We start from the raw sequence: 22,971 nt of genomic DNA, 5'->3' as shown, positions 1-22,971 counted from the left end.
ATTGCAGGTAATTCTAAAGCAATAAAACACGAAACTCTAAATCAGATAAGCAAGACTGATCTCAGAATTGTATTAAAATATTCAGTAGATTTGATATATTGTAAATGCCACAGAATCAGGACATGTTTTATCAAGCTGGGCATGCGTCTTCAGAGCCCCACATGGCACATGCAAACAAACATACAACTCTTCTTAAACTGTGTGCCACCTGAAGGTCAGATTCAATTAGGATAAATGACAAGCCCTGCTCTTTCTCACTTGATTGTGCAAGAGCAGGGTGTGTGTCTTCACATACTGTCTGTGTCTGGGATCTTTGCCTGCCCACATTATGATAAATAATGCCCCATGTGCTTATAGAAGGGGCATATCCAAAAATGAAAACAATAGAAAATATAATAAAGTAATAATGTTTTCTTATAGCAGGCCAAGGACATTTCCCTCAGATGGGTAAAACCAAGGAATTTGAGAGAACATAATAAAAAAAACCTGTATAACTATTCCTGTTAGAGTCTTGGAGGTGAAGGAGTGAACTTTTGTTAGATTTGAATAAGGGTGCCGGAGTAGAAGAAAAAGAACAAGTAAAAAATAACTAATGCCCCCTTCAAAAAAAGGTGAAATTATAGACAGTAGGAAACAGCAGAAATTAGATTTGGAAATAAAATTTGATTTATGCTTCTGAAATGCTGTTTAAAATCGACATTCAAAATTTATGAGGATTCTAAACTTGAAAATATATTTTTTTGTGATAAATGTATTTAACCACCTCATTTAGGGCATGATTATCAAAGATTTTCATGCTTGGAGAGAAATAGTAGTGCAGACTTCACAGGGGCTGAATTCACTGAATGCCCCAAAAAAGTGGGCGGAACTCTCCAGCACTGCGAGATCTCTCTCATTTCTGTATCTGAAGGAGAGACAAGCCCAGAGAAATACAGCACTGCATGATATGAGTTTTGTTACACTTACACTTTGTGCATTGTATTTTATATCACTTTGCCTTTTAGATTGGGTCCTTTCAGTATTATATTTAAGCTTTGCACTTTCTATTTTAGTATATTTAGCTTTAGATACAGCAGAGATTTTACACATTCTGATTATGTTTTTAAAGTTTCTGCGATACTTAAAGAAATAAGGATCAAACTTTATAAATTTCTGTGTATCTTTTGCAACTTTTGTATTTGTAAAATATTTTCTCTATTGTAAAATAAAACACAACTTTAGTAATTGGGAAGGATAGGGGAGTTTCCTGCTCTGAACAAGGGAGTTACTATGGTATGTCTGAAGCTATCTTACAATTCTTGTGAAATAATGTAAGCATTTTAAACAAGCTGGTCTTACTGATTTTTTTCACCAGTATATGCAGGTGAGGTTTGCTCAAAATTCACAATACACTTATTTACCTGACAGAAAAGTAATATATACTAAACAATAGGCAAAAGCAAGTTAACTTATAGCGAAAGCATTTCAGTTTAATTTGTAATTGATGCAACCAAGTCTTTATACCAGCCCCAGATGTTCTCCAGTTACCTTCTCTCTCCCCTGTATCCCAGACAGCGTCATTACTTTCTATGGAAGGCATCTCTCTGGGACTTCCAGGCACTGCCTTTTTTTCTCATAGAATTAAGTGAGTTTAGCCCCTGTTAAGTTTGCACTATCATTTTTATCCAAAATAGAGAATCTTTGATTATTGGGCCCATAGAAAGTAACAAAGCTCTCAGGGAAACTGAAGCTGTCAGTTTTTTTTTTAAATAGAAGAAATCCAAAGTGAAATGTAATTGGTAAAAGTTACACATAAATATACAAATTATTATATTAATTTGTTAAAGTTACAAAGAAACTGTGAAAGCATAATCAGAATTTGTGAAATCACAATCCTAAATATTCTGCTTTATAAAAAATAATACATAATAGAAAGTGCAAAATGTAAATGTAATAAAACTTAATCTGAAGTGTAAAGTAATATAAAATGCAAAGCACAAAGTGTAAAATCAGCAGAACTGTCATGTCATGCAGTGCTATATTGCAATGGGTTTGACTCTCCTTCACCTGCAGAAATGCAGGGAATGCCCCTTGGAGAAGTATAGCAAAATCTGACTTAAGAATTTCACTAGGAATCTTGTAGCGCTGGAGGATCATTTTAGATAATCTCACCTGAGTGGAGAGCTTTAGATCATTGGGTCCATCAATCTGAATGGACAACAGAGGTGGTGACATGTATTGAGTAACTTAATACTGTATTAGAGGATTCTGAGCCACCATACATGAATGTGTTTATTCGTTTAAAGGGACAGTCAAGTCAAAATTAAATTTAAATTAAAATTTACTACTAATTTGAAATTCAAATTTAGGGCCAGATTACAAGTGGAGTAGTATTTAATGCTGCCACTTGGGTGCTAACTCTGTGTGCTAACTCCGCATCCAGTAGTGCTCATATTACAAGTTGAAAGAAAACTGTTTGCGCGCTATCGGCTAGATTTGGAGTTTTGTTGTTAACGACCCGAAAAACTAACGCCGGCTTTTTTCTGGCCGCACCATAAAAATAACTCTGGTATTGAGAGTCCACATAAAGGCTGCGTTAGGCTCCAAAAAAGGAGCGTAGAACATTTTTAACGCAGCTTCAACTCTCAATACCAGAGTTGCTTACGGACGCGGCCAGCCTCAAAAACGTGCTCGTGCACGATTCCCCCATAGGAAACAATGGGGCTGTTTGAGCTGAAAAAAAACCTAACACCTTCAAAAAAGCCGCGTTCAGCTCTTAACGCAGCCCCATTGTTTGCTATGGGGAAACACTTCCTACGCCTGCACCTAACACTCTAACATGTACCCCGAGTCTAAACAACCCTAGCCTTACACTTATTAACCCCTAATCTGCCGCCCCCGCTATCGCTGACACCTGCATTTTATTTTTAACCCCTAATATGCCGCTCCGTAAACCGCCGCTACTTACATTATCCCTATGTACCCCTAATCTGCTGCCCTAACATCGCCGACCCCTATATTATATTTATTAACCCCTAATCTGTATTAAACCCTAATACAACGTCGCCTCCACCTGCCTACACTTATTAACCCCTAATCTGCCGACCGGACCTGAGCGCTACTATAATAAAGTTATTAACCCCTAATCCGCCTCACTAACCCTATAATAAATAGTATTAACCCCTAATCTGCCCTCCCTAACATCGCCGACACCTAACTTCAATTATTAACCCCTAATCTGCCGACCGGAGCTCACCGCTATTCTAATAAATGTATTAACCCCTAAAGCTAAGTCTAACCCTAACACTAACACCCCCCTAAATTAAATATAATTTTAATCTAACGAAATTAATTAACTCTTATTAAATAAATTATTCCTATTTAAAGCTAAATACTTACCTGTAAAATAAATCCTAATATAGCTACAATATAAATTATAATTATATTATAGCTATTTTAGGATTTATATTTATTTTACAGGTAACTTTGTATTTGTTTTAACCAGGTACAATAGCTATTAAATAGTTAAGAACTATTTAATAGCTAAAATAGTTAAAATAATTACAAAATTACCTGTAAAATAAATCCTAACCTAAGTTACAATTAAACCTAACACTACACTATCAATAAATTAATTAAATAAACTACCTACAATTATCTACAATTAACCTAACACTACACTATCAATACATTAATTAAATACAATTCCTACAAATAAATACAATTAAATAAACTAGCTAAAGTACAAAAAATAAAAAAGAACTAAGTTACAAAAAATAAAAAAATATTTACAAACATTAGAAAAATATTACAACAATTTTAAACTAATTACACCTACTCTAAGCCCCCTAATAAAACAACAAAGCCCCCCAAAATAAAAAATGCCCTACCCTATTCTAAATTACTAAAGTTAAAAGCTCTTTTACCTTACCAGCCCTGAACAGGGCCCTTTGCGGGGCATGCCCCAAGAAGTTCAGCTCTTTTGCCTGTAAAAAAAACATACAATACCCCCCCCAACATTACAACCCACCACCCACATACCCCTAATCTAACCCAAACCCCCCTTAAATAAACCTAACACTAAGCCCCTGAAGATCATCCTACCTTGTCTTCACCTCACCAGGAACAGCTAATAGAATGCGAGCTCAATCTGATTGGCTGATTGGATCAGCCAATCGGATTGAACTTGATTCTGATTGGCTGATTCCATCAGCCAATCAGAATATTCCTACCTTAATTCTGATTGGCTGATAGAATCCTATCAGCCAATCGGAATTCGAGGGACGCCATCTTGGATGATGTCCTTTAAAGGAACCGTCATTCTCCAGTTGAACGTCACCGGAAGAAGATGGGTCCGCGGTGGAGGTCTTCAGGATGGAGCCGGTCGTCATCGGATGAAGATAGAAGATGCCGCTTGGATCAAGATGGTTGCCGGTCCGGATCGCCTCTTCTTCCCGGATAGGATGAAGACTTTGGAGCCTATTCTGGACATCTTCAGCCACCGGATGATGGATTGCCGACCCCCGCTTGGGTTGGATGAAGATTTTGGAGCCAGGACGGATCGGTGATACCTGGTATGGTGAAGACAAGGTAGGATGATCTTCAGGGGCTTAGTGTTAGGTTTATTTAAGGGGGTTTGGGTTAGATTAGGGGTATGTGGGTGGTGGGTTGTAATGTTGGGGGGGGTATTGTATGTTTTTTTTTACAGGCAAAAGAGCTGAACTTCTTGGGGCATGCCCCGCAAAGGGCTCTGTTCAGGGCTGGTAAGGTAAAAGAGCTTTTAACTTTAGTAATTTAGAATAGGGTAGGGCATTTTTTATTTTGGGGGGCTTTGTTGTTTTATTAGGGGGCTTAGAGTAGGTGTAATTAGTTTAAAATTGTTGTAATATTTTTCTTATGTTTGTAAATATTTTTTTATTTTTTGTAACTTAGTTCTTTTTTATTTTTTGTACTTTAGCTAGTTTATTAAATTGTATTTATTTGTAGGAATTGTATTTAATTAATTTATTGATAGTGTAGTGTTAGGTTAATTGTAGGTAATTGTAGGTAGTTTATTTAATTAATTTATTGATAGTGTAGTGTTAGGTTTAATTGTAACTTAGGTTAGGATTTATTTTACAGGTAAATTTGTAATTATTTTAACTATTTTAGCTATTAAATAGTTCTTAACTATTTAATAGCTATTGTACCTGGTTAAAATAAATACAAAGTTACCTGTAAAATAAATATAAATCCTAAAATAGCTATAATATAATTATAATTTATATTGTAGCTATATTAGGATTTATTTTACAGGTAAGTATTTATCTTTAAATAGGAATAATTTATTTAATAAGAGTTAATTAATTTCATTAGATGTAAATTATATTTAACTTAGGGGGGTGTTAGTGTTAGGGTTAGACTTAGCTTTAGGGGTTAATACATTTATTAGAATAGCGGTGAGCTCTGGTCGGCAGATTAGGGGTTAATAAGTGTAGGCAGGTGGAGGCGACGTTGTGGGGGGCAGATTAGGGGTTAATAAATATAATATAGGGGTCGGCGATGTTAGGGGCAGCAGATTAGGGGTACATAAGGATAACGTAGGTGGCGGCGCTTTGCGGTCGGCAGATTAGGGGTTAATTATTGTAGGTAGCTGGCTGCGACGTTGTGGGGGGCAGATTAGGGGTTAATAAATATAATATAGGGGTCGGCGGTGTTAGGGGCAGCAGATTAGGGGTACATAAGGATAACGTAGGTGGCGGCGCTTTGCGGTTGGCAGATTAGGGGTTAATAAGTGTAGGTAGGTGGAGGCGACGTTGTGGGGGGCAGGTTAGGGGTTAATAAATATAATACAGGGGTTGGCGGTGTTAGGGGCAGCAGATTAGGGGTACATAAGGATAACGTAGGTGGCGGTCGGCAGATTAGGGGTTAAAAAAAATTATTTGAGTGTCGGCGATGTGGGGGGACCTCGGTTTAGGGGTGCATAGGTAGTTTATGGGTGTTAGTGTACTTTAGAGCACAGTAGTTAAGAGCTTTATAAACCGGCGTTAGCCCAGAAAGCTCTTAACTACTGACTTTTTTCCTGCGGCTGGAGTTTTGTCGTTAGATGTCTAACGCTCACTTCAGAAACGACTCTAAATACCGGAGTTAGAAAGATCCCATTGAAAAGATAGGATACGCAATTTACGTAAGGGGATCTGCGGTATGGAAAAGTCGCGGATGAAAAGTGAGCGTTAGACCCTATTTTGAGTGACTCCAAATACCGGCAGTAGCCTAAAACCAGCGTTAGGAGCCTCTAACGCTGGTTTTCACGGCTAACGCCAAACTCCAAATCTAGGTCTATGTGCGCAAAAAGCTGAATTTAGGATATTGCTCATGTTAATATATTCCCTTGTAGAAGTCAATGGAGCAAAAAACCATACTCGCGTGCAAAGCTGATCGCATATTCTTAAGTACACTAGAAAATATGAATATTTCACATTCCAATGTTCTTTACATAGCAGAATATATTCTATTTATTCTTAAATACATATATATATATATATATATATATATATATATATATATATATATATATATATATATATACAGAACCATGGAACCACCCTGCCACACATACATATTTATATACAGTATACCTCATATTTTTGAGCCCATATAACTTTTTAAAAATAATTCTTATCAGATAATGTTATGAGTGTAACTGAACTTTTTAATGTTTTTTAGATGTGTTTTGTGACACTTTTTTGTTTTGCAAAACAGTTTACCAGAGCTCTGAGGACCCACTAATCCAACGAGCGTTAACTTTAATTGCACTCAAGCGATTGCGTTTACTTTCAACTTGTAATACAATCGATAAACCTGGCGCGTGCAAACAGCCGTGTAAAATTAGTTTTTATTCACAAGTAACTGTTAGCTCGCCACTCGTAATCTGGCTCTAAATGTTTCTGCATTGTTTTTTTTTATTTATTTATGTAATTTTTCTGTGTTTAGTGGTCCATTAAAATAAAGTTTGGGTTTAAGTTTACACAAGGAGGAGGATCCAGCTATTTCAAGTTTTACTTCAGTAGGATCATGTCAGACTAATCTAATTGGGGTTAATTTATGACGCAGCGGATGCTGCTTCCGACCCACTTCATTTCAGGTCTGCCTGAAACGGAAGTTAAGAAGCAGCGTCCCTAAGACCACTGCTCCTTAACTCGTCCACCACTTCTGAGGCAGCGGACAGCAATCAGACCGATGGGATATGATCGGGTTAATTGACACCCCATGCAAGTGGCCGATCGGCCGCAAATCGGCAGTGGACGGCATTGCAAAAGCCTTTCACTAGAAATGCTTGTGCAATGATAAATGCCCGCACATTGATAATTCTGCCCCATTGACTTCTTTGCAGCATAAATTGATAAATGAGGAATAAGGTGGAATAAACACTTTATAAAGTGTGTTATATTTATTTATTTGAAAGAATATCAACTATAGTTATTATGAAATGGAATCCCTCACAGATTTTTAGGTTCTTTAGGTTGTTTTCAAGTACTGAAGGTATTGCCCTTGAGTAGGGGTTATAAAGGGGTGTCTTAACTGCTGGGAGGTGTTGCCCTTGAGTAGGGGTTATAAAGGGGTGTTTTAACTGCTGGGAGGTGTTACCCTTGAGTAGGGGTTATAAAGGGGTGTCTTAACTGCTGGGAGGTGTTGCACTCGAGAAGTTTTGTAGGGGGTGTTAGGTGCTATGGGAATAGCTAATGATGGGGAAGGGTCATGTGTGAGAGGTGTTAGGTGCTGGAGGAAATACAAATTATTTGTGATAATGAGGTTCTGAGGAAAGGTTTGGTGGCAGGGGGTCAGGGATAATTGTGGTTAGGCAGATTGGTTTAGTTGTGATGGAGGAAGTTAGGAGTGAAAGCAGCTGGGTCCAATGTGGTATAGTTATGGCTGTGATTGGTATGGGTTAAATGTATGAAGTATTCTGATGCAGTTAATAATTATGTGCCAGATTACGATTGGAGTACAAAATTGTGCTTTTGCAAATTTGCACTGGTATTATCTAGTTGAGCGCAATGCAGGGCTGGCACAACCATAGGACCAAGTGGGTTTAATGGACCAAGGCAGCACTGACAAGCAGAAGCATCAGTGACTGAGTCAGTCACCATCAGACCCAGACCTCACTCCTGTCCTCTATCTCATTATACACAAACACACAGAACCAGAAAGGGGCAACATTCAAGGTGGGATAAGTGTATCTCTTCCCTAATGTCCATCCCACTTATTGTGCAATTGTGCATAAGCATTGGTTGCATGCAGGAATAGTTAGGTCAGAGAACAGGCTAGTAGGTTGATATGCTAATCAGTAATGTTACTACTGGGGAGGGTGTTATTTCATTCTCGGTCCCAAGCAACACAATATCTTGAGCCAGCCCTGTTTTTAAGCATATACATATATATATATTTATAGGAATAACACAGTGCGCAATGCAAAGACACTTTCAGTGCCATTTTTTCCCAACACCCCACATCTCCTTACTTTGACCCTTTAAAACTGTTTTGAGCAGTTATTATTTGAAAAAATAAAAATGATAATATTTATTATATATATATACAGGCACTACACATTTTATTTTGGGGGCAATTGGTGACATTTTTAAAATTTTTAAAATTAACCAGAGGTCTGACCTCTGGTTAATTTTTGTAGTGCAAAGTGCTACCGTGTGCTCGCGGTAGATTAACCAGACACTCTAAATGTCTGGTTATTTAACGTTATTTTCCTGTTTATGGGTATACGTTAAATTAGCGCTCCACTTGTAATCTAGCCATTAATCATTACTAAGGCAGTGGGTAGGTTATGATATCAGAGGTACCTATTCATGTACCAATTCTTATAGCATCTGGATAAGTTTCTTAGAAGCTAGTCAGTATGATGAATTATGATCTAGCCTGACGTATTTTATTGCAAAAGCACTTGAATTACTGTGCATAAAAAGTTTGCCACAAACCTATTAAAAACTTAATTCTCTCTCCTTGTCAAGCTGAAGGTTAATTTCTAGGCTCCTTTCAGACAAATATGTATATATATAACTAACGGCTAGATTTAGAGTTTTGTCGGTAACGACCCGGATAGCTAACGCTGGATTTTTTCTGGCCGCACCTTTAAAATAACTCTGGTATTGAGAGTCCACAGAATGGCTGCGTTAGGCTCCAAAAAAGGAGCGTACAGCATATTTAACGCCACTGCAACTCTCGATACCAGAGTTGCTTACGGACGCGGCCAGCCTCAAAAACGTGCTCGTGCACAATTCCCCCATAGGAAACAATGGGGCTGTTTGAGCTGAAAAAAAACCTAACACCTGCAAAAAAGCCGCGTTCAGCTCCTAACGCAGCCCCATTGTTTTGGGGAAACACTTACTACGTCTGCACCTAACACTCTAACATGTATCCCGAGTCTAAACACCCCTACCCTTACACTTATTAACCCCTAATCTGCCGCCCCTGCTATCGCTGACCCCTGCATAATATTATTAACCCCTAATCTGCCGCTCCGTAAACCGCCGCTACTTACATTATCCCTATGTACCCTTAATCTGCTGCCCCTAATACCGCCGACCCCTATATTATATTTATTAACCCCTAATCTGCCCCCCACAACGTCGCCTCCACCTGCCTACACTTATTAACCCCTAATCTGCTGAGTGGACCGCACCACTACTATAATAAAGTTATTAACCCCTAATCCGCCTCACTCCCGCCTCAATAACCCTATAATAAATGGTATTAACCCCTAATCTGCCCTCCCTAACATCGCCGACACCTAACTTCAATTATTAACCCCTAATCTGCCGACTGGAGCTCACCGCTATTCTAATAAATGTATTAACCCTTAAAGCTAAGTCTAACCCTAACACTAACACCCCCCTAAATTAAATATAATTTTAATCTAACGAAATTAATTAACTCTTATTAAATAAATTATTCCTATTTAAAGCTAAATACTTACCTGTAAAATAAATCGTAATATAGCTACAATATAAATTATAATTATATTATAGCTATTTTAGGATTAATATTTATTTTACAGGTAACTTTGTATTTATTTTAACCAGGTACAATAGCTATTAAATAGTTAAGAACTATTTAATAGCTAAAATAGTTAAAATAATTACAAATTTACCTGTAAAATAAATCCTAACCTAAGTTACAATTAAACCTAACACTACACTATCAATAAATAAATTAAATAAAATACCTATAATTATCTACAATTAAACCTAACACTACACTATCAATAAATAAATTAAATACAATTCCTACAAATAAATACAATGAAATAAACTAACTAAAGTACAAAAAATAAAAAAGAACTAAGTTACAAAAAAATAAAAAAATATTTACAAACATTAGAAAAATATTACAACAATTTTAAACTAATTACACCTACTCTAAGCCCCCTAATAAAATAAAAAAGCCCCCCAAAATAAAAAAATGCCCTACCCTATTCTAAATTAATAAAGTTCAAAGCTCTTTTACCTTACCAGCCCTGAACAGGGCCCTTTGCGGGCATGCCCCAAGAAGTTCAGCTCTTTTGCCTGTAAAAAAAAACATACAATACCCCCCCCCAACATTACAACCCACCACCCACATACCCCTAATCTAACCCAAACCCCCTTAAATAAACCTAACACTAAGCCCCTGAAGATCTTCCTACCTTATCTTCACCATACCAGGTTCACCGATCGATCCAGAAGAGCTCCTCCGATGTCCTGATCCAAGCTCAAGCAGGGGGCTGAAGAGTTCCATGATCCGGCTGAAGTCATCATCCAAGCGGGAGCTGAAGAGGTCCATGATCTGGCTGAAGTCTTCATCCAAGCGGGAGCTGAAGAGGTCCATGATCCGGATGAAGTCTTCTATCAACGGCATCTTCAATCTTCTTTCTTCGGGAGCCATCATCTTCCATCCGACGCGAAACATCCTCTTCTCCCGACGCCTACTCGCCGAATGACGGTTCCTTTAAATGACGTCATCCAAGATGGCGTCCCTCGAATTCCGATTGGCTGATAGGATTCTATCAGCCAATCGGAATTAAGGTAGGAATATTCTGATTGGCTGATGGAATCAGCCAATCAGAATCAAGTTCAATCCGATTGGCTGATTGGATCAGCCAATCGGATTGAACTTGATTCTGATTGGCTGATTGGATCAGCCAATCGGATTGAACTTGATTCTGATTGGCTGATTCCATCAGCCAATCAGAATATTCCTACCTTAATTCCGATTGGCTGATAGAATCCTATCAGCCAATCGGAATTCGAGGGACGCCATCTTGGATGACGTCATTTAAAGGAACCGTCATTCGGCGAGTAGGCGTCAGGAGAAGAGGATGTTCCGCGTCGGATGGAAGATGATGGCTCCCGAAGAAAGAAGATTGAAGATGCCGTTGATAGAAGACTTCATCCGGATCATGGACTTCTTCAGCTCCCGCTTGGATGAAGACTTCAGCCGGATCATGGACCTCTTCAGCTCCCGCTTGGATGATGACTTCAGCCGGATCATGGACCTCTTCAGCCTCCCGCTTGGGCTTGGATCAGGACATCGGAGGAGCTCTTCTGGATCGATCGGTGAACCTGGTATGGTGAAGATAAGGTAGGAAGATCTTCAGGGGCTTAGTGTTAGGTTTATTTAAGGGGGGTTTGGGTTAGATTAGGGGTATGTGGGTGGTGGGTTGTAATGTTGGGGGGGGTATTGTATGTTTTTTTTTACAGGCAAAAGAGCTGAACTTCTTGGGGCATGCCCCGCAAAGGGCCCTGTTCAGGGCTGGTAAGGTAAAAGAGCTTTGAACTTTATTAATTTAGAATAGGGTAGGGCATTTTTTTATTTTGGGGGGCTTTGTTATTTTATTAGGGGGCTTAGAGTAGGTGTAATTAGTTTAAAATTGTTGTAATATTTTTCTAATGTTTGTAAATATTTTTTTATTTTTTGTAACTTAGTTCTTTTTTATTTTTTGTACTTTAGTTAGTTTATTTCATTGTATTTATTTGTAGGAATTGTATGTAATTAATTTATTGATAGTGTAGTGTTAGGTTTAATTGTAGATAATTATAGGTATTTTATTTAATTAATTTATTGATAGTGTAGTGTTAGGTTTAATTGTAACTTAGGTTAGGATTTATTTTACAGGTAAATTTGTAATTATTTTAACTATTTTAGCTATTAAATAGTTATTAACTATTTAATAGCTATTGTACCTGGTTAAAATAAATACAAAGTTACCTGTAAAATAAATATTAATCCTAAAATAGCTATAATATAATTATAATTTATATTGTAGCTATATTAGGATTTATTTTAAGGTAAGTATTTAGCTTTAAATAGGAATAATTTATTTAATAAGAGTTAATTAATTTCATTAGATTAAAATTATATTTAATTTAGGGGGGTGTTAGTGTTAGGGTTAGACTTAGCTTTAAGGGTTAATACATTTATTAGAATAGCGGTGAGCTCCAGTCGGCAGATTAGGGGTTAATAATTGAAGTTAGGTGTCGGCGATGTTAGGGAGAGCAGATTAGGGGTTAATACTATTTATTATAGGGTTGTTGAGGCGGGAGTGAGGCGGATTAGGGGTTAATAACTTTATTATAGTAGCGGTGCGGTCCGCTCGGCAGATTCGGGGTTAATAAGAGTAGGCAGGTGGAGGCGACGTTGAGGGGGGCAGATTAGGGGTTAATAAATATAATATAGGGGTCGGCGGTGTTAGGGGCAGCAGATTAGGGGTACATAAGTATAACGTAGGTGGCGGTCGGCAGATTAGGGGTTAATTATTGTAGGTAGCTGGCGGCGACGTTGTGGGGGGCAGGTTAGGGGTTAATAAATATAATATAGGGGTCGGCGGTGTTAGGGGCAGCAGATTAGGGGTACATAAGTATAACGTAGGTGGCGGTCGGCAGATTAGGGGTTAAAAAAATTTAATCAAGTGGCGGCGATGTGGGGGGGGGCTCGGTTTAGGGGTACATAGGTAGTTTATGGGTGTTAGTGTACTTTAGAGCACAGTAGTTAAGAGCTTTATAAACCGGCGTTAGCCCAGAAAGCTCTTAACTACTGACTTTTTTCTGCGGCTGGAGTTTTGTCGTTAGAATTCTAACGCTCACTTCAGCCACGACTCTAAATACCGGAGTTAGAAAGATCCCATTGAAAAGATAGGATACGCAATTGACGTAAGGGGATCTGCAGTATGGAAAAGTCGCGGCTGAAAAGTGAGTGTTAGACCCTTTTTTGAATGACTCCAAATACCGGCGGTAGCCTAAAACCAGCGTTAGGAGCCTCTAACGCTGGTTTTCATGGCTACCGCCAAACTCCAAATCTAGGCCTAAGGTTTTTAGCTTCATAAAATATGCCAGCAAAACAATGCATATATCTAAGAGACAAGTCCATTTCTAAAACATTTCCCAGCTGGTTGTATTTTTTTTATTCTTGCATTCCTGTATGTAGAGCAGTTATAGTGCTAATGAGTCATGTACCTTACTCTTATCTATAAATGTCATGATTTATTCTTTTGTCCTGCCAGCTGTATCTGAGGGTTCTCACTTGCTCCAAGCTGTGGCCGCTATCACATACGGCAGATTAACCTTCATCAACACAATTCATTGCACCTGTTGCTGGTTCCACACTTACTGAAATCTGAAGAGAGACTGTAAGGGATGTTGACCTTTCCATCTGCAGATTTTGGCCATAGACAGTCAGTACATTTTGTAGCACTTAACCCAAGGTTCATGGCTATGTCTCCATGGTACAATCGCATCATGCTTCCTAATCAGAGAGAAAGAGATTATTCAATGCATAATCACCTAGTCCTATTACATTTGTAGAAGCAAACACTCTATGGCCCCTAGTTATCAAGCCGTCAACCTGAAATACGCTGGAAATCTGCAGCGTATTTGTGGCGAGGCTGATTCGCCTTAGTTATCAAGCCCTGCTGCCTGGCAAAAGTAGAATTTTGTGACGTAAGCTTCGATCCACCGGGCAAAGTCTGACACATTCTTACGCCAGATGTTCCATACACAAGTTCGGCACAATCTGACTACTTTTGCTAGTTATCAAAAAACTAGCAGGTACGCTCGGCACTTTTCCGGCCCAGTGTACCTGGTTTTCAATCCGACGCCCTGGAGGCGGCGGATCCCATAGGAATCAATGGGAGTCTGACCATAGCGAAAGTTCATGTTCATGATTCCTGTGGGAGCTGTCTACACCTAACACCTTAACATGTACCCCAAGTCTAAACACCCCTAATCTATCCCCCCCTACACCGCCGCAACTAAATACATTTATTACCCCCTAAACTCCCGGACCCCGCCGCCACTATAATAAATATGTTAACCCCTAAACCGCCACTCCCTGACCCCGCTGCCACTATAATAAATATGTTAACCCCTAAACCTCTGCTCCGGGACCCCGCCGCCACCTACATAATACCTATTAACCCCTATCCTGCCCCCCTATACTGCCGCCACTATAATACATTTATTTACCCCTATCCTGCCCCCCCTACACCGCCGCCACTATAATAAATTTATTAACCCCTAAACTTAAGTCTAACCCTAACACCCCCTAACTTAAATATTAATTAAATACATCTAAATATTATAACTCTTATTAACTAAATTAATCCTATTTAAAACTAAATACTTACCTTTAAAATAAACCCTAATATAGCTACAATATAACTAATAATTATACTGTAGCTATTTTAGGATTTATTTTTATTTTACAGGCAAATTTCAATTTATTTTAACTAGGTACAATAGCTATTAAATAGTTATTAACTATTTAATAGCTACCTAGTTAAAATAAAGAGAAATTTACCTGTAAAATAAATCCTAACCTAAGTTACAATTACACCTAGCACTACACTATCATTAACTAAATTATTCCTATTTAAAAGTAAATACTTACCTGTAAAATAAACCCTAAGATAGCTACAATGTAATTAATAATTACATTGTAGCTATTTTAGGATTTATATTTATTTTACAGGTAACTTTGTATTTATTTTAGCTAGTTAGAATAGTTATTAAATAGTTATTAACTATTTAATAAGTACCTAGCTAAAATAAATAAAACACTACACTATCATTAAATTAATTAAATAAATTAGCTACAAATAACTACAATTAAATACAATTAAATAAACTAACTAAAGTACAAAAAATAAAAAAAACTAAGTTACAAAAAATAAAAAAAATAAGTTACAAACATTTCAAAAATATTACAACAATTTTAAGCTACTTACACCTATTCTAAGCCCCCTAATAAAATAACAAAGCCCCCCAAAATAAACAAATGCCCTACCCTATTCTACATTAAAAAGTTAACAGCTCTATTACCTTACCAGCCCTTAAAAGGACCTTTTGCAGGGTATGCCCCAAAGAAAACAGCTCTTTTGCCTGTAAAAACCCACCACCCACACACCCCTACTCTAACCCAAACCCCCCTTAAATAAACCTAATACTACGCCCCTGAAGATCATCCTACCTTTAACCGTCTTCAGCCAGCTGACCACGATGGAACAGAAGAGGACATCGGTAGCGGCCGAAGTCATCATTCAAGGGGTGCTGAAGAAGTCTTCCATCCGATTGAAGTCATCATCCAAGGGGCGCTGAAGAAGTCTTCCATCCGATTGAAGTCATCATCCAGACGGCGTCTTCAATCTTCATCCATCCGGAGCGGAGCCATCTTCAGACGAGCCGATGCGGAGCCATCTTCTTCCACCGACGACTAGACGACGAATCCAAGATGGCGTCCCTCGAATTCAGATTGGCTGATAGGATTCTATCAGCCAATCGGAATTAAGGTAGGAAAAATCTGATTGGCTGATTGAATCAGCCAATCAGATTGAGGTTCAATCCGATTGGCTGATCCAATCAGCCAATCAGATTGAGCTTGCATTCTATTGGCTGATCGGAACAGCCAATAGAATGCGAGCTCAATCTGATTGGCTGATTGGATCAGCCAATCAGATTGAACTTCAATGTGATTGGCTGATTCAATCAGCCAATCAGATTTTTCCTACCTTAATTCCGATTGGCTGATAGAATCCTATCAGCCAATCAGAATTCGAGGGACGCCATCTTGGATGACGTCACTTAAAGGAACCTTCATTCGTCATCTAGTCGCCGGTGCAAGAAGATGGCTCTGCGTCGGCTCGTCTGAAGATGGCTCCGCTCCGGATGGATGAAGATTGAAGACGCCGTCTGGATGATTACTTCAATCGGATGGAAGACTTCTTCAGCACGCCTTGGATGATGATTTCAATCGGATGGAAGACTTCTTCAGCGCCCCTTGGATGATGACTTCGGCCGCTGCGGATGTCCTCTTCTGTTCCATCGGTGGTCGGCTGGCTGAAGACGGCTAAAGGTAGGATGATCTTCAGGGGGGGTAGTTTTAGGTTTATTTAAGGGGGGTTTGGGTTAGAGTAGGGGTGTGTGGGTGGTGGGTTTTAATGTTGGGGGTTGTATTTTTATTTTACAGGCAAAAGAGCTGTTTTCTTTGGGGCATGCCCCGCAAAAGGCCCTTTTAAGAGCTGGTAAGGTAATAGAGCTATTAACTTTTTAATGTAGAATAGGGTAGGACATTTTTTTATTTTGGGGGGCTTTGTTATTTTATTAGGGGGCTTAGATTAGGTGTAAGTAGCTTAAAATTATTGTAATATTTTTGAAATGTTTGTAACTTATTTTTTGTAACTTAGTTTTTTTTATTTTTTGTACTTTAGTTAGTTTATTTACTTGAATTTAATTATAGTTATTTGTAGTTAATTTATTTAATTAATTTAATGATAGTGTAGTGTTAGGTTTAATTGTAACTTAGGTTAGGATTTATTTTACAGGTAATTTTGTATTTCTTTTAGCTAGGTAGTTATTAAATAGTTAATAACTATTTAATAACTATTCTAACAAGCTAAAATAAATACAAATTTACCTGTAAAATAAATATAAATCCTAAAATAGCTACATTATTAATTTTATTGTAGCTATCTTAGGGTTTATTTTACAGGTAAGTATTTACTTTTAAATAGGAATAATTTAGTTAATGATAGTGTAGTGTTAGATGTAATTGTCACTTAGGTTAGGATTTATTTTACAGGTAAATTTCTCTTTATTTTAACTAGGTACCTAGTTAAAATAAATTTAAATTTGCCTGTAAAATAAAAAATAAATCCTAAAATAGCTACAATATAATTATTAGTTATATTGTAGCTATATTAGGGTTTATTTTATAGGTAAGTATTTAGTTTTAAATAGGATTAATTTAGTTAATAAGAGTTATAATATTTAGATGTATTTAATTAATATTTAAGTTAGGGGGGTGTTAGGGTTAGACTTAGGTTTAGGGGTTAATAATTTTATTATAGTGGCGGCGGTGTAGGGGGGCAGGATAGGGGTTACAAATTTATTATAGGTGGCGACGGTGTAGGGGGTGCAGATTAGGGGTTAATAAATTTAATATAGGTGGCAGCGGGGTCCGGGAGCGGCGGTTTAGGGGTTAAACAATTTATTTTGTTGTGGCGGGGTCCGGGATCGGCAGGATAGGGGTTAATAAATGTATTATAGGTGGCGGCTTTATAGGGGGGGCAGGATAGGGGTTACTAATGTAGGTGGCAGTGGGCTCCGGGAGCGGCGTTTTAGGGGTTAATACATTTATTATTGTTGTGGCGGGGTCTAGGAGCGGCGGTTTAGGGGTTAATAAATGTATTTAGTTGCGGGGGGCTCCGGGGGTGCCGGTATAGGGGGTAGAACAGTGTAGTTTAGTGTGGGTGCTTAGTGACAGCTTATCAATAAAGCTGTAGAAAAGCCGAAGAGCAGCGAGATCAGATGAGTGATAACTATCACATTCCGCTGCTCACCGCCCCGTACTTGGTGCGCGGCTTTTTGACAGCTTTTTTGATAACTTTGGCGAGATTTTTCAGGTCCGCGGCGGAGATGGTAGGCAAGCTTAGGCGGGCATATTGGGCCGGCGAAGGCAGGTAAGTAGACACGTTGATAACTAGAGGCCTATGAGCCCTGTATTCTCAGCACTCAGAAGTACAGTACAGTCTGTAGGTATTCTCAGCACTCAGAATTATAGCACAGTGTGTAGCTATTCTCAGCACTCAGAAGTACAGCACAGTGTGTAGGTATTCTCAGCACTCAGAGGTACAGTACAGTGTGTAGTTATTCTCAGCACTCAGAAATACAGCACAGTGTGTAGGTATTCTCAGCACTCAGAAGTACAGCACAGTGTGTAGGTATTCTAAGCACTCAGAAGTACAGCACAGTGTGTAGGTATTCTCAGCACTCAGAAGTACAGCAAAGTGTGTAGGTATTCTCAGCACTCAGAAGTACAGCACAGTGTGTAGGTATTCTCAGCACTCAGAAGTACAGCACAGTGTGTAGGTATACTCAGCACTCAGAAGTACAGCACAGTCTGTAGGTATTCTCAGCACTTAGAAATACAGCACAGTGTGTAGGTATTCTCAGCACTCAGAAGTACAGTACAGTGTGTAGGTATTCTCAGCACTCAGAAGTACAGCACAGTGTGTAGGTATTCTAAGCACTCAGAAGTACAGCACAGTGTGTAGGTATTTTCAGCACTCAGAAGTACAGTACAGTGTGTAGGTATTCTCAGCACTCAGAAGTACAGTACAGTGTGTAGGTATTCTCAGCACTCAGAAGTACAGCACAGTGTGTAGGTATTCTAAGCACTCAGAAGTACAGCACAGTGTGTAGGTATTTTCAGCACTCAGAAGTACAGTACAGTGTGTAGGTATTTTCAGCACTCAGAAGTACAGTACAGTGTGTAGGTATTCTCAGCCCTCAGAAGTACAGCACAGTGTGTAGGTATTCTAAGCACTCAGAAGTACAGCACAGTGTGTAGGTATTCTCAGCCCTCAGAAGTACAGCACAGTGTGTAGGTATTCTCAGCACTCAGAAGTACAGCACAGTGTGTAGGTATACTCAGCACTCAGAAGTACAGCACAGTCTGTAGGTATTCTCAGCACTTAGAAATACAGCACAGTGTGTAGGTATTCTCAGCACTCAGAAGTACAGTACAGTGTGTAGGTATTCTCAGCCCTCAGAAGTACAGCACAGTGTGTAGGTATTCTAAGCACTCAGAAGTACAGCACAGTGTGTAGGTATTTTCAGCACTCAGAAGTACAGTACAGTGTGTAGGTATTCTCAGCACTTAGAAATACAGCACAGTGTGTAGGTATTCTCAGCACTCAGAAGTACAGTACAGTGTGTAGGTATTCTAAGCACTCAGAAGTACAGCACAGTGTGTAGGTATTTTCAGCACTCAGAAGTACAGTACAGTGTGTAGGTATTCTAAGCACTCAGAAGTACAGCACAGTGTGTAGGTATTTTCAGCACTCAGAAGTACAGCATATTGTGTAGGTATTCTCAGAACTCACAAGTACATCACAGTGTGTAGGTATTCTCAGCACTCAGAAGTACAGCACAGTGTGTAGGTATTCACAGCACTCACAAGTACAGCACAGTATGTAGGTATTCTCAGCACTCACAAATACAGCACAGTGTGTAGGTATTCTCAGCACTCAGAAGTACAGCATAGTGTGTAGGTATTCTCAGCTCATTTAGAAGTACAGTACAGTGTGTAGGTATTCTCAGCACTCAGAAGTACAGCACAGTGTGTAGGTATTCTCAGCACTCAGAGGTACAGTACATTGTGTAGTTATTCTCAACACTCAGAAGTACAGCACAGTGTGTAGGTATTCTCAGCACTCAGAAGTACAGCACAGTGAGTAGGTATTCTCAGCACTCAGAAGTACAGCACAGTGTGTAGGTATTCTCAGCACTCAGAAGTACAGCACAGTGTGTAGGTATTCTCAGTACTCAGAAGTACAGCACAGTGTGTAGGTATTCTCAGCACTCAGAAGTACAGCACAGTGTGTAGGTATTCTCAGCACTCAGAAGTACAGTATAATGTGTAGGTATTCTCAGCAAGTCAAGAATTCTTTATTACCATCACATTATTACATGTGTTGCCAAAGTAATATGTTACAATAAAACAGATCATTAACAATTTATAAAGTAGGAGTATAGTGGGTAAATATGATAGTTCATATAATATGATTGGGGGTTCTGGTCATGTGACAGTCTGCTACATATCTTGCTACTATCCTTGTAGCTTTGTTGTTTTCTCCTAAGAGTACACATAGCCTTTCTTGTTCCGACATCTGTGGGAAGTCTGTTATTTCTTTCATTATTTTTGGGAAGTATTTATCCCTTAAGAGTTTGTATCTTGTACAGTACAAGAGGAAGTGTGCTTCAGTCTCTATGTCCCCACTGTCACACTGTGCACATTGTCTGACTGCCCTGGCTCTCCATTTTGTCTGATATCTGCCAGTCTCTATTTCCAGCTGGTGGTCAGAGATTCTGTATTTAGTGAGTATCTGTCTGTGCTTTGGGTTGGTGACACTTGTGAGATACTCAGCTAGTTTGTACTCTCTCTGTAGAGACCTGTAACATTCCAGCTTGTTCTGTTGCCCTATCTGTTCCTCCCAGTGCCCAGTGTACCTCTCCTTCAGAGCTGTTTGTAAGGTGTTTGTTGACACTCTCTCATGTACGAAGCAGCGAAAGCTGCTCCGGAGCCTTTGCGGGGCAGGTTCGCATATGCGAGCCTGCTTCCAGCAATGTAAGAAGCAGCGGTCATTAGACTGCTGCTTCCTACACCCTACGCCACCTCTTAGGTGGCGAGGCAAAATCACTGAGCGCACGCTCGCTCTCGGTGATTGACAGCCCCTTCAGTCGCGTGATTGGTCGCGCAATTGAAGGGGCGGGCATTACACACTCCGATGAGTGTGTAATGATACATACGGGCAAGCGGATCAACAGATCCGCTGCCCGTGTGTAGCGAAGGCGGGCGGACAGCTTCGCGAGTTGAGAAGCTGTCTGCCCGCTATTTAGTACATGGAGCCCATGAGCTGTGCTTTTCAGCACTCAGAAGTACAGCACAGTGTGTAGGTATTCTCAGCACTCAAAAGTACAGCACAGTGTGTAGGTATTTTCAGCACTCAGAAGTACAGTACAGTGTGTAGGTATTCTCAGCACTCAGAAGTACAGTACAGTGTGTAGGTATTCTCAGTACTCAGAAGTACAGTACAGTGTGTAGGTGTTCTCGGCACTCAGAAGTACAGTACAGTGTGTAGGTGTTCTCAGCACTCAGAAGTACAGCACAGTGTGTAGGTATTCTCAGCACTCAGAAGTACAGTACAGTGTGTAGGTATTCTAAGCACAAGAAGTACAGTTCAGTGTGTAGGTATTCTCAGCACTCAGAAGTACAGTACAGTGTGTAGGTGTTCTCAGCACTCAGAAGTACATCACAGTGTGTAGGTATTCTCAGCACTCAGAAGTACAGTACAGTGTGTAGGTATTCTCAGCACAAGAAGTACAGTACAGTATGTAGGTATTCTCAGCACTCAGAAGTACAGTACAGTGTGTATGTATTCTCAGCACTCAGAAGTACAGTACAGTGTGTAGGTGTTCTCAGCACTCAGAAGTACAGCACAGTGTGTAGGTATTCTCAGCACTCAGAAGTACAGCACAGTGTGTAGGTATTCTCAGCACTCAGAAGTACATTACAGTGTGTAGGTATTCTCAGCACTCAGAAGTACAGTACAGTGTATAGATATTCTCAGCACTCAGAAGTACAGTACAGTGTGTAGGTATTCTCAGCACTCAGAAGTACAGTACAGTGTGTAGGTATTCTCAGCACTCAGAAGTACAGTACAGTGTGTAGGTATTATCAGCCCTCAGAAGTACAGTATAATGTGTAGGTATTCTCAGCACTCAGAATTACAGTACAGTGTGTAGGTATTCTCAGCACTCAGAAGTACAGCACAGTGTGTAGGTATTCTCAGCACTCAGAAGTACAGCACAGTGTGTAGGTATTCTCAGCACTCAGAAGTACAGCACAGTGTGTAGGTATTCTCAGCACTCAGAAGTACAGTACAGTGTGTAGGTATTCTAAGCACAAGAAGTACAGTTCAGTGTGTAGGTATTCTCAGCACTCAGAAGTACAGTACAGTGTGTAGGTGTTCTCAGCACTCAGAAGTACATCACAGTGTGTAGGTATTCTCAGCACTCAGAAGTACAGTACAGTGTGTAGGTATTCTCAGCACAAGAAGTACAGTACAGTATGTAGGTATTCTCAGCACTCAGAAGTACAGTACAGTGTGTATGTATTCTCAGCACTCAGAAGTACAGTACAGTGTGTAGGTGTTCTCAGCACTCAGAAGTACAGCACAGTGTGTAGGTATTCTCAGCACTCAGAAGTACAGCACAGTGTGTAGGTATTCTCAGCACTCAGAAGTACATTACAGTGTGTAGGTATTCTCAGCACTCAGAAGTACAGTACAGTGTATAGATATTCTCAGCACTCAGAAGTACAGTACAGTGTGTAGGTATTCTCAGCACTCAGAAGTACAGTACAGTGTGTAGGTATTCTCAGCACTCAGAAGTACAGTACAGTGTGTAGGTATTATCAGCCCTCAGAAGTACAGTATAATGTGTAGGTATTCTCAGCACTCAGAATTACAGTACAGTGTGTAGGTATTCTCAGCACTCAGAAGTACAGCACAGTGTGTAGGTATTCTCAGCACTCAGAAGTACAGCACAGTGTGTAGGTATTCTCAGCACTCAGAAGTACAGCACAGTGTGTAGGTATTTTCAGCACTCAGAAGTACAGCACAGTGCGTAGGTATTCTCAGCACTCAGAGGTACAGTACAGTGCGTAGGTATTCTCAGCACTCAGAAGTACAGTACAGTGTGTAGGTATTCTCAGCACTCAGAAGTACAGTACAGTGTGTAGGTATTCTCAGCACTCAGAAGTACAGCACAGTGTGTAGGTATTCTCAGCACTCAGAAGTACAGCACAGTGTGTAGGTATTCTCAGCACTCAGAAGTACAGCACAGTGTGTAGGTATTCTCAGCACTCAGAAGTACAGCACAGTGTGTAGGTATTCTCAGCACTCACAAG

At 39.5% G+C, this 22,971-nt stretch overlaps 1 protein-coding gene across 1 annotated transcript in view; it reads right to left on the bottom strand.

Moving 5' to 3' along the window:
* Positions 1–22,971, bottom strand: part of LOC128635824 (embryonic protein UVS.2) — a 106,001-nt gene that overhangs the window by 71,088 nt on the left and 11,942 nt on the right. Inside the window, exon 4 of the mRNA XM_053688933.1 lies at positions 13,615–13,749. Coding sequence (XP_053544908.1) covers positions 13,615–13,749 — 135 coding nt within the window. The remainder of the gene's footprint in view (positions 1–13,614; positions 13,750–22,971) is intronic.

This window comes from Bombina bombina, chromosome 7, assembly GCF_027579735.1.
Source record: "Bombina bombina isolate aBomBom1 chromosome 7, aBomBom1.pri, whole genome shotgun sequence".
NCBI classification, from domain to species: Eukaryota; Metazoa; Chordata; class Amphibia; order Anura; family Bombinatoridae; genus Bombina; species Bombina bombina.
The sequence above is the reverse complement of the archived record's forward strand: the minus strand, read 5'-3'. Positions and strand labels throughout refer to the sequence as shown.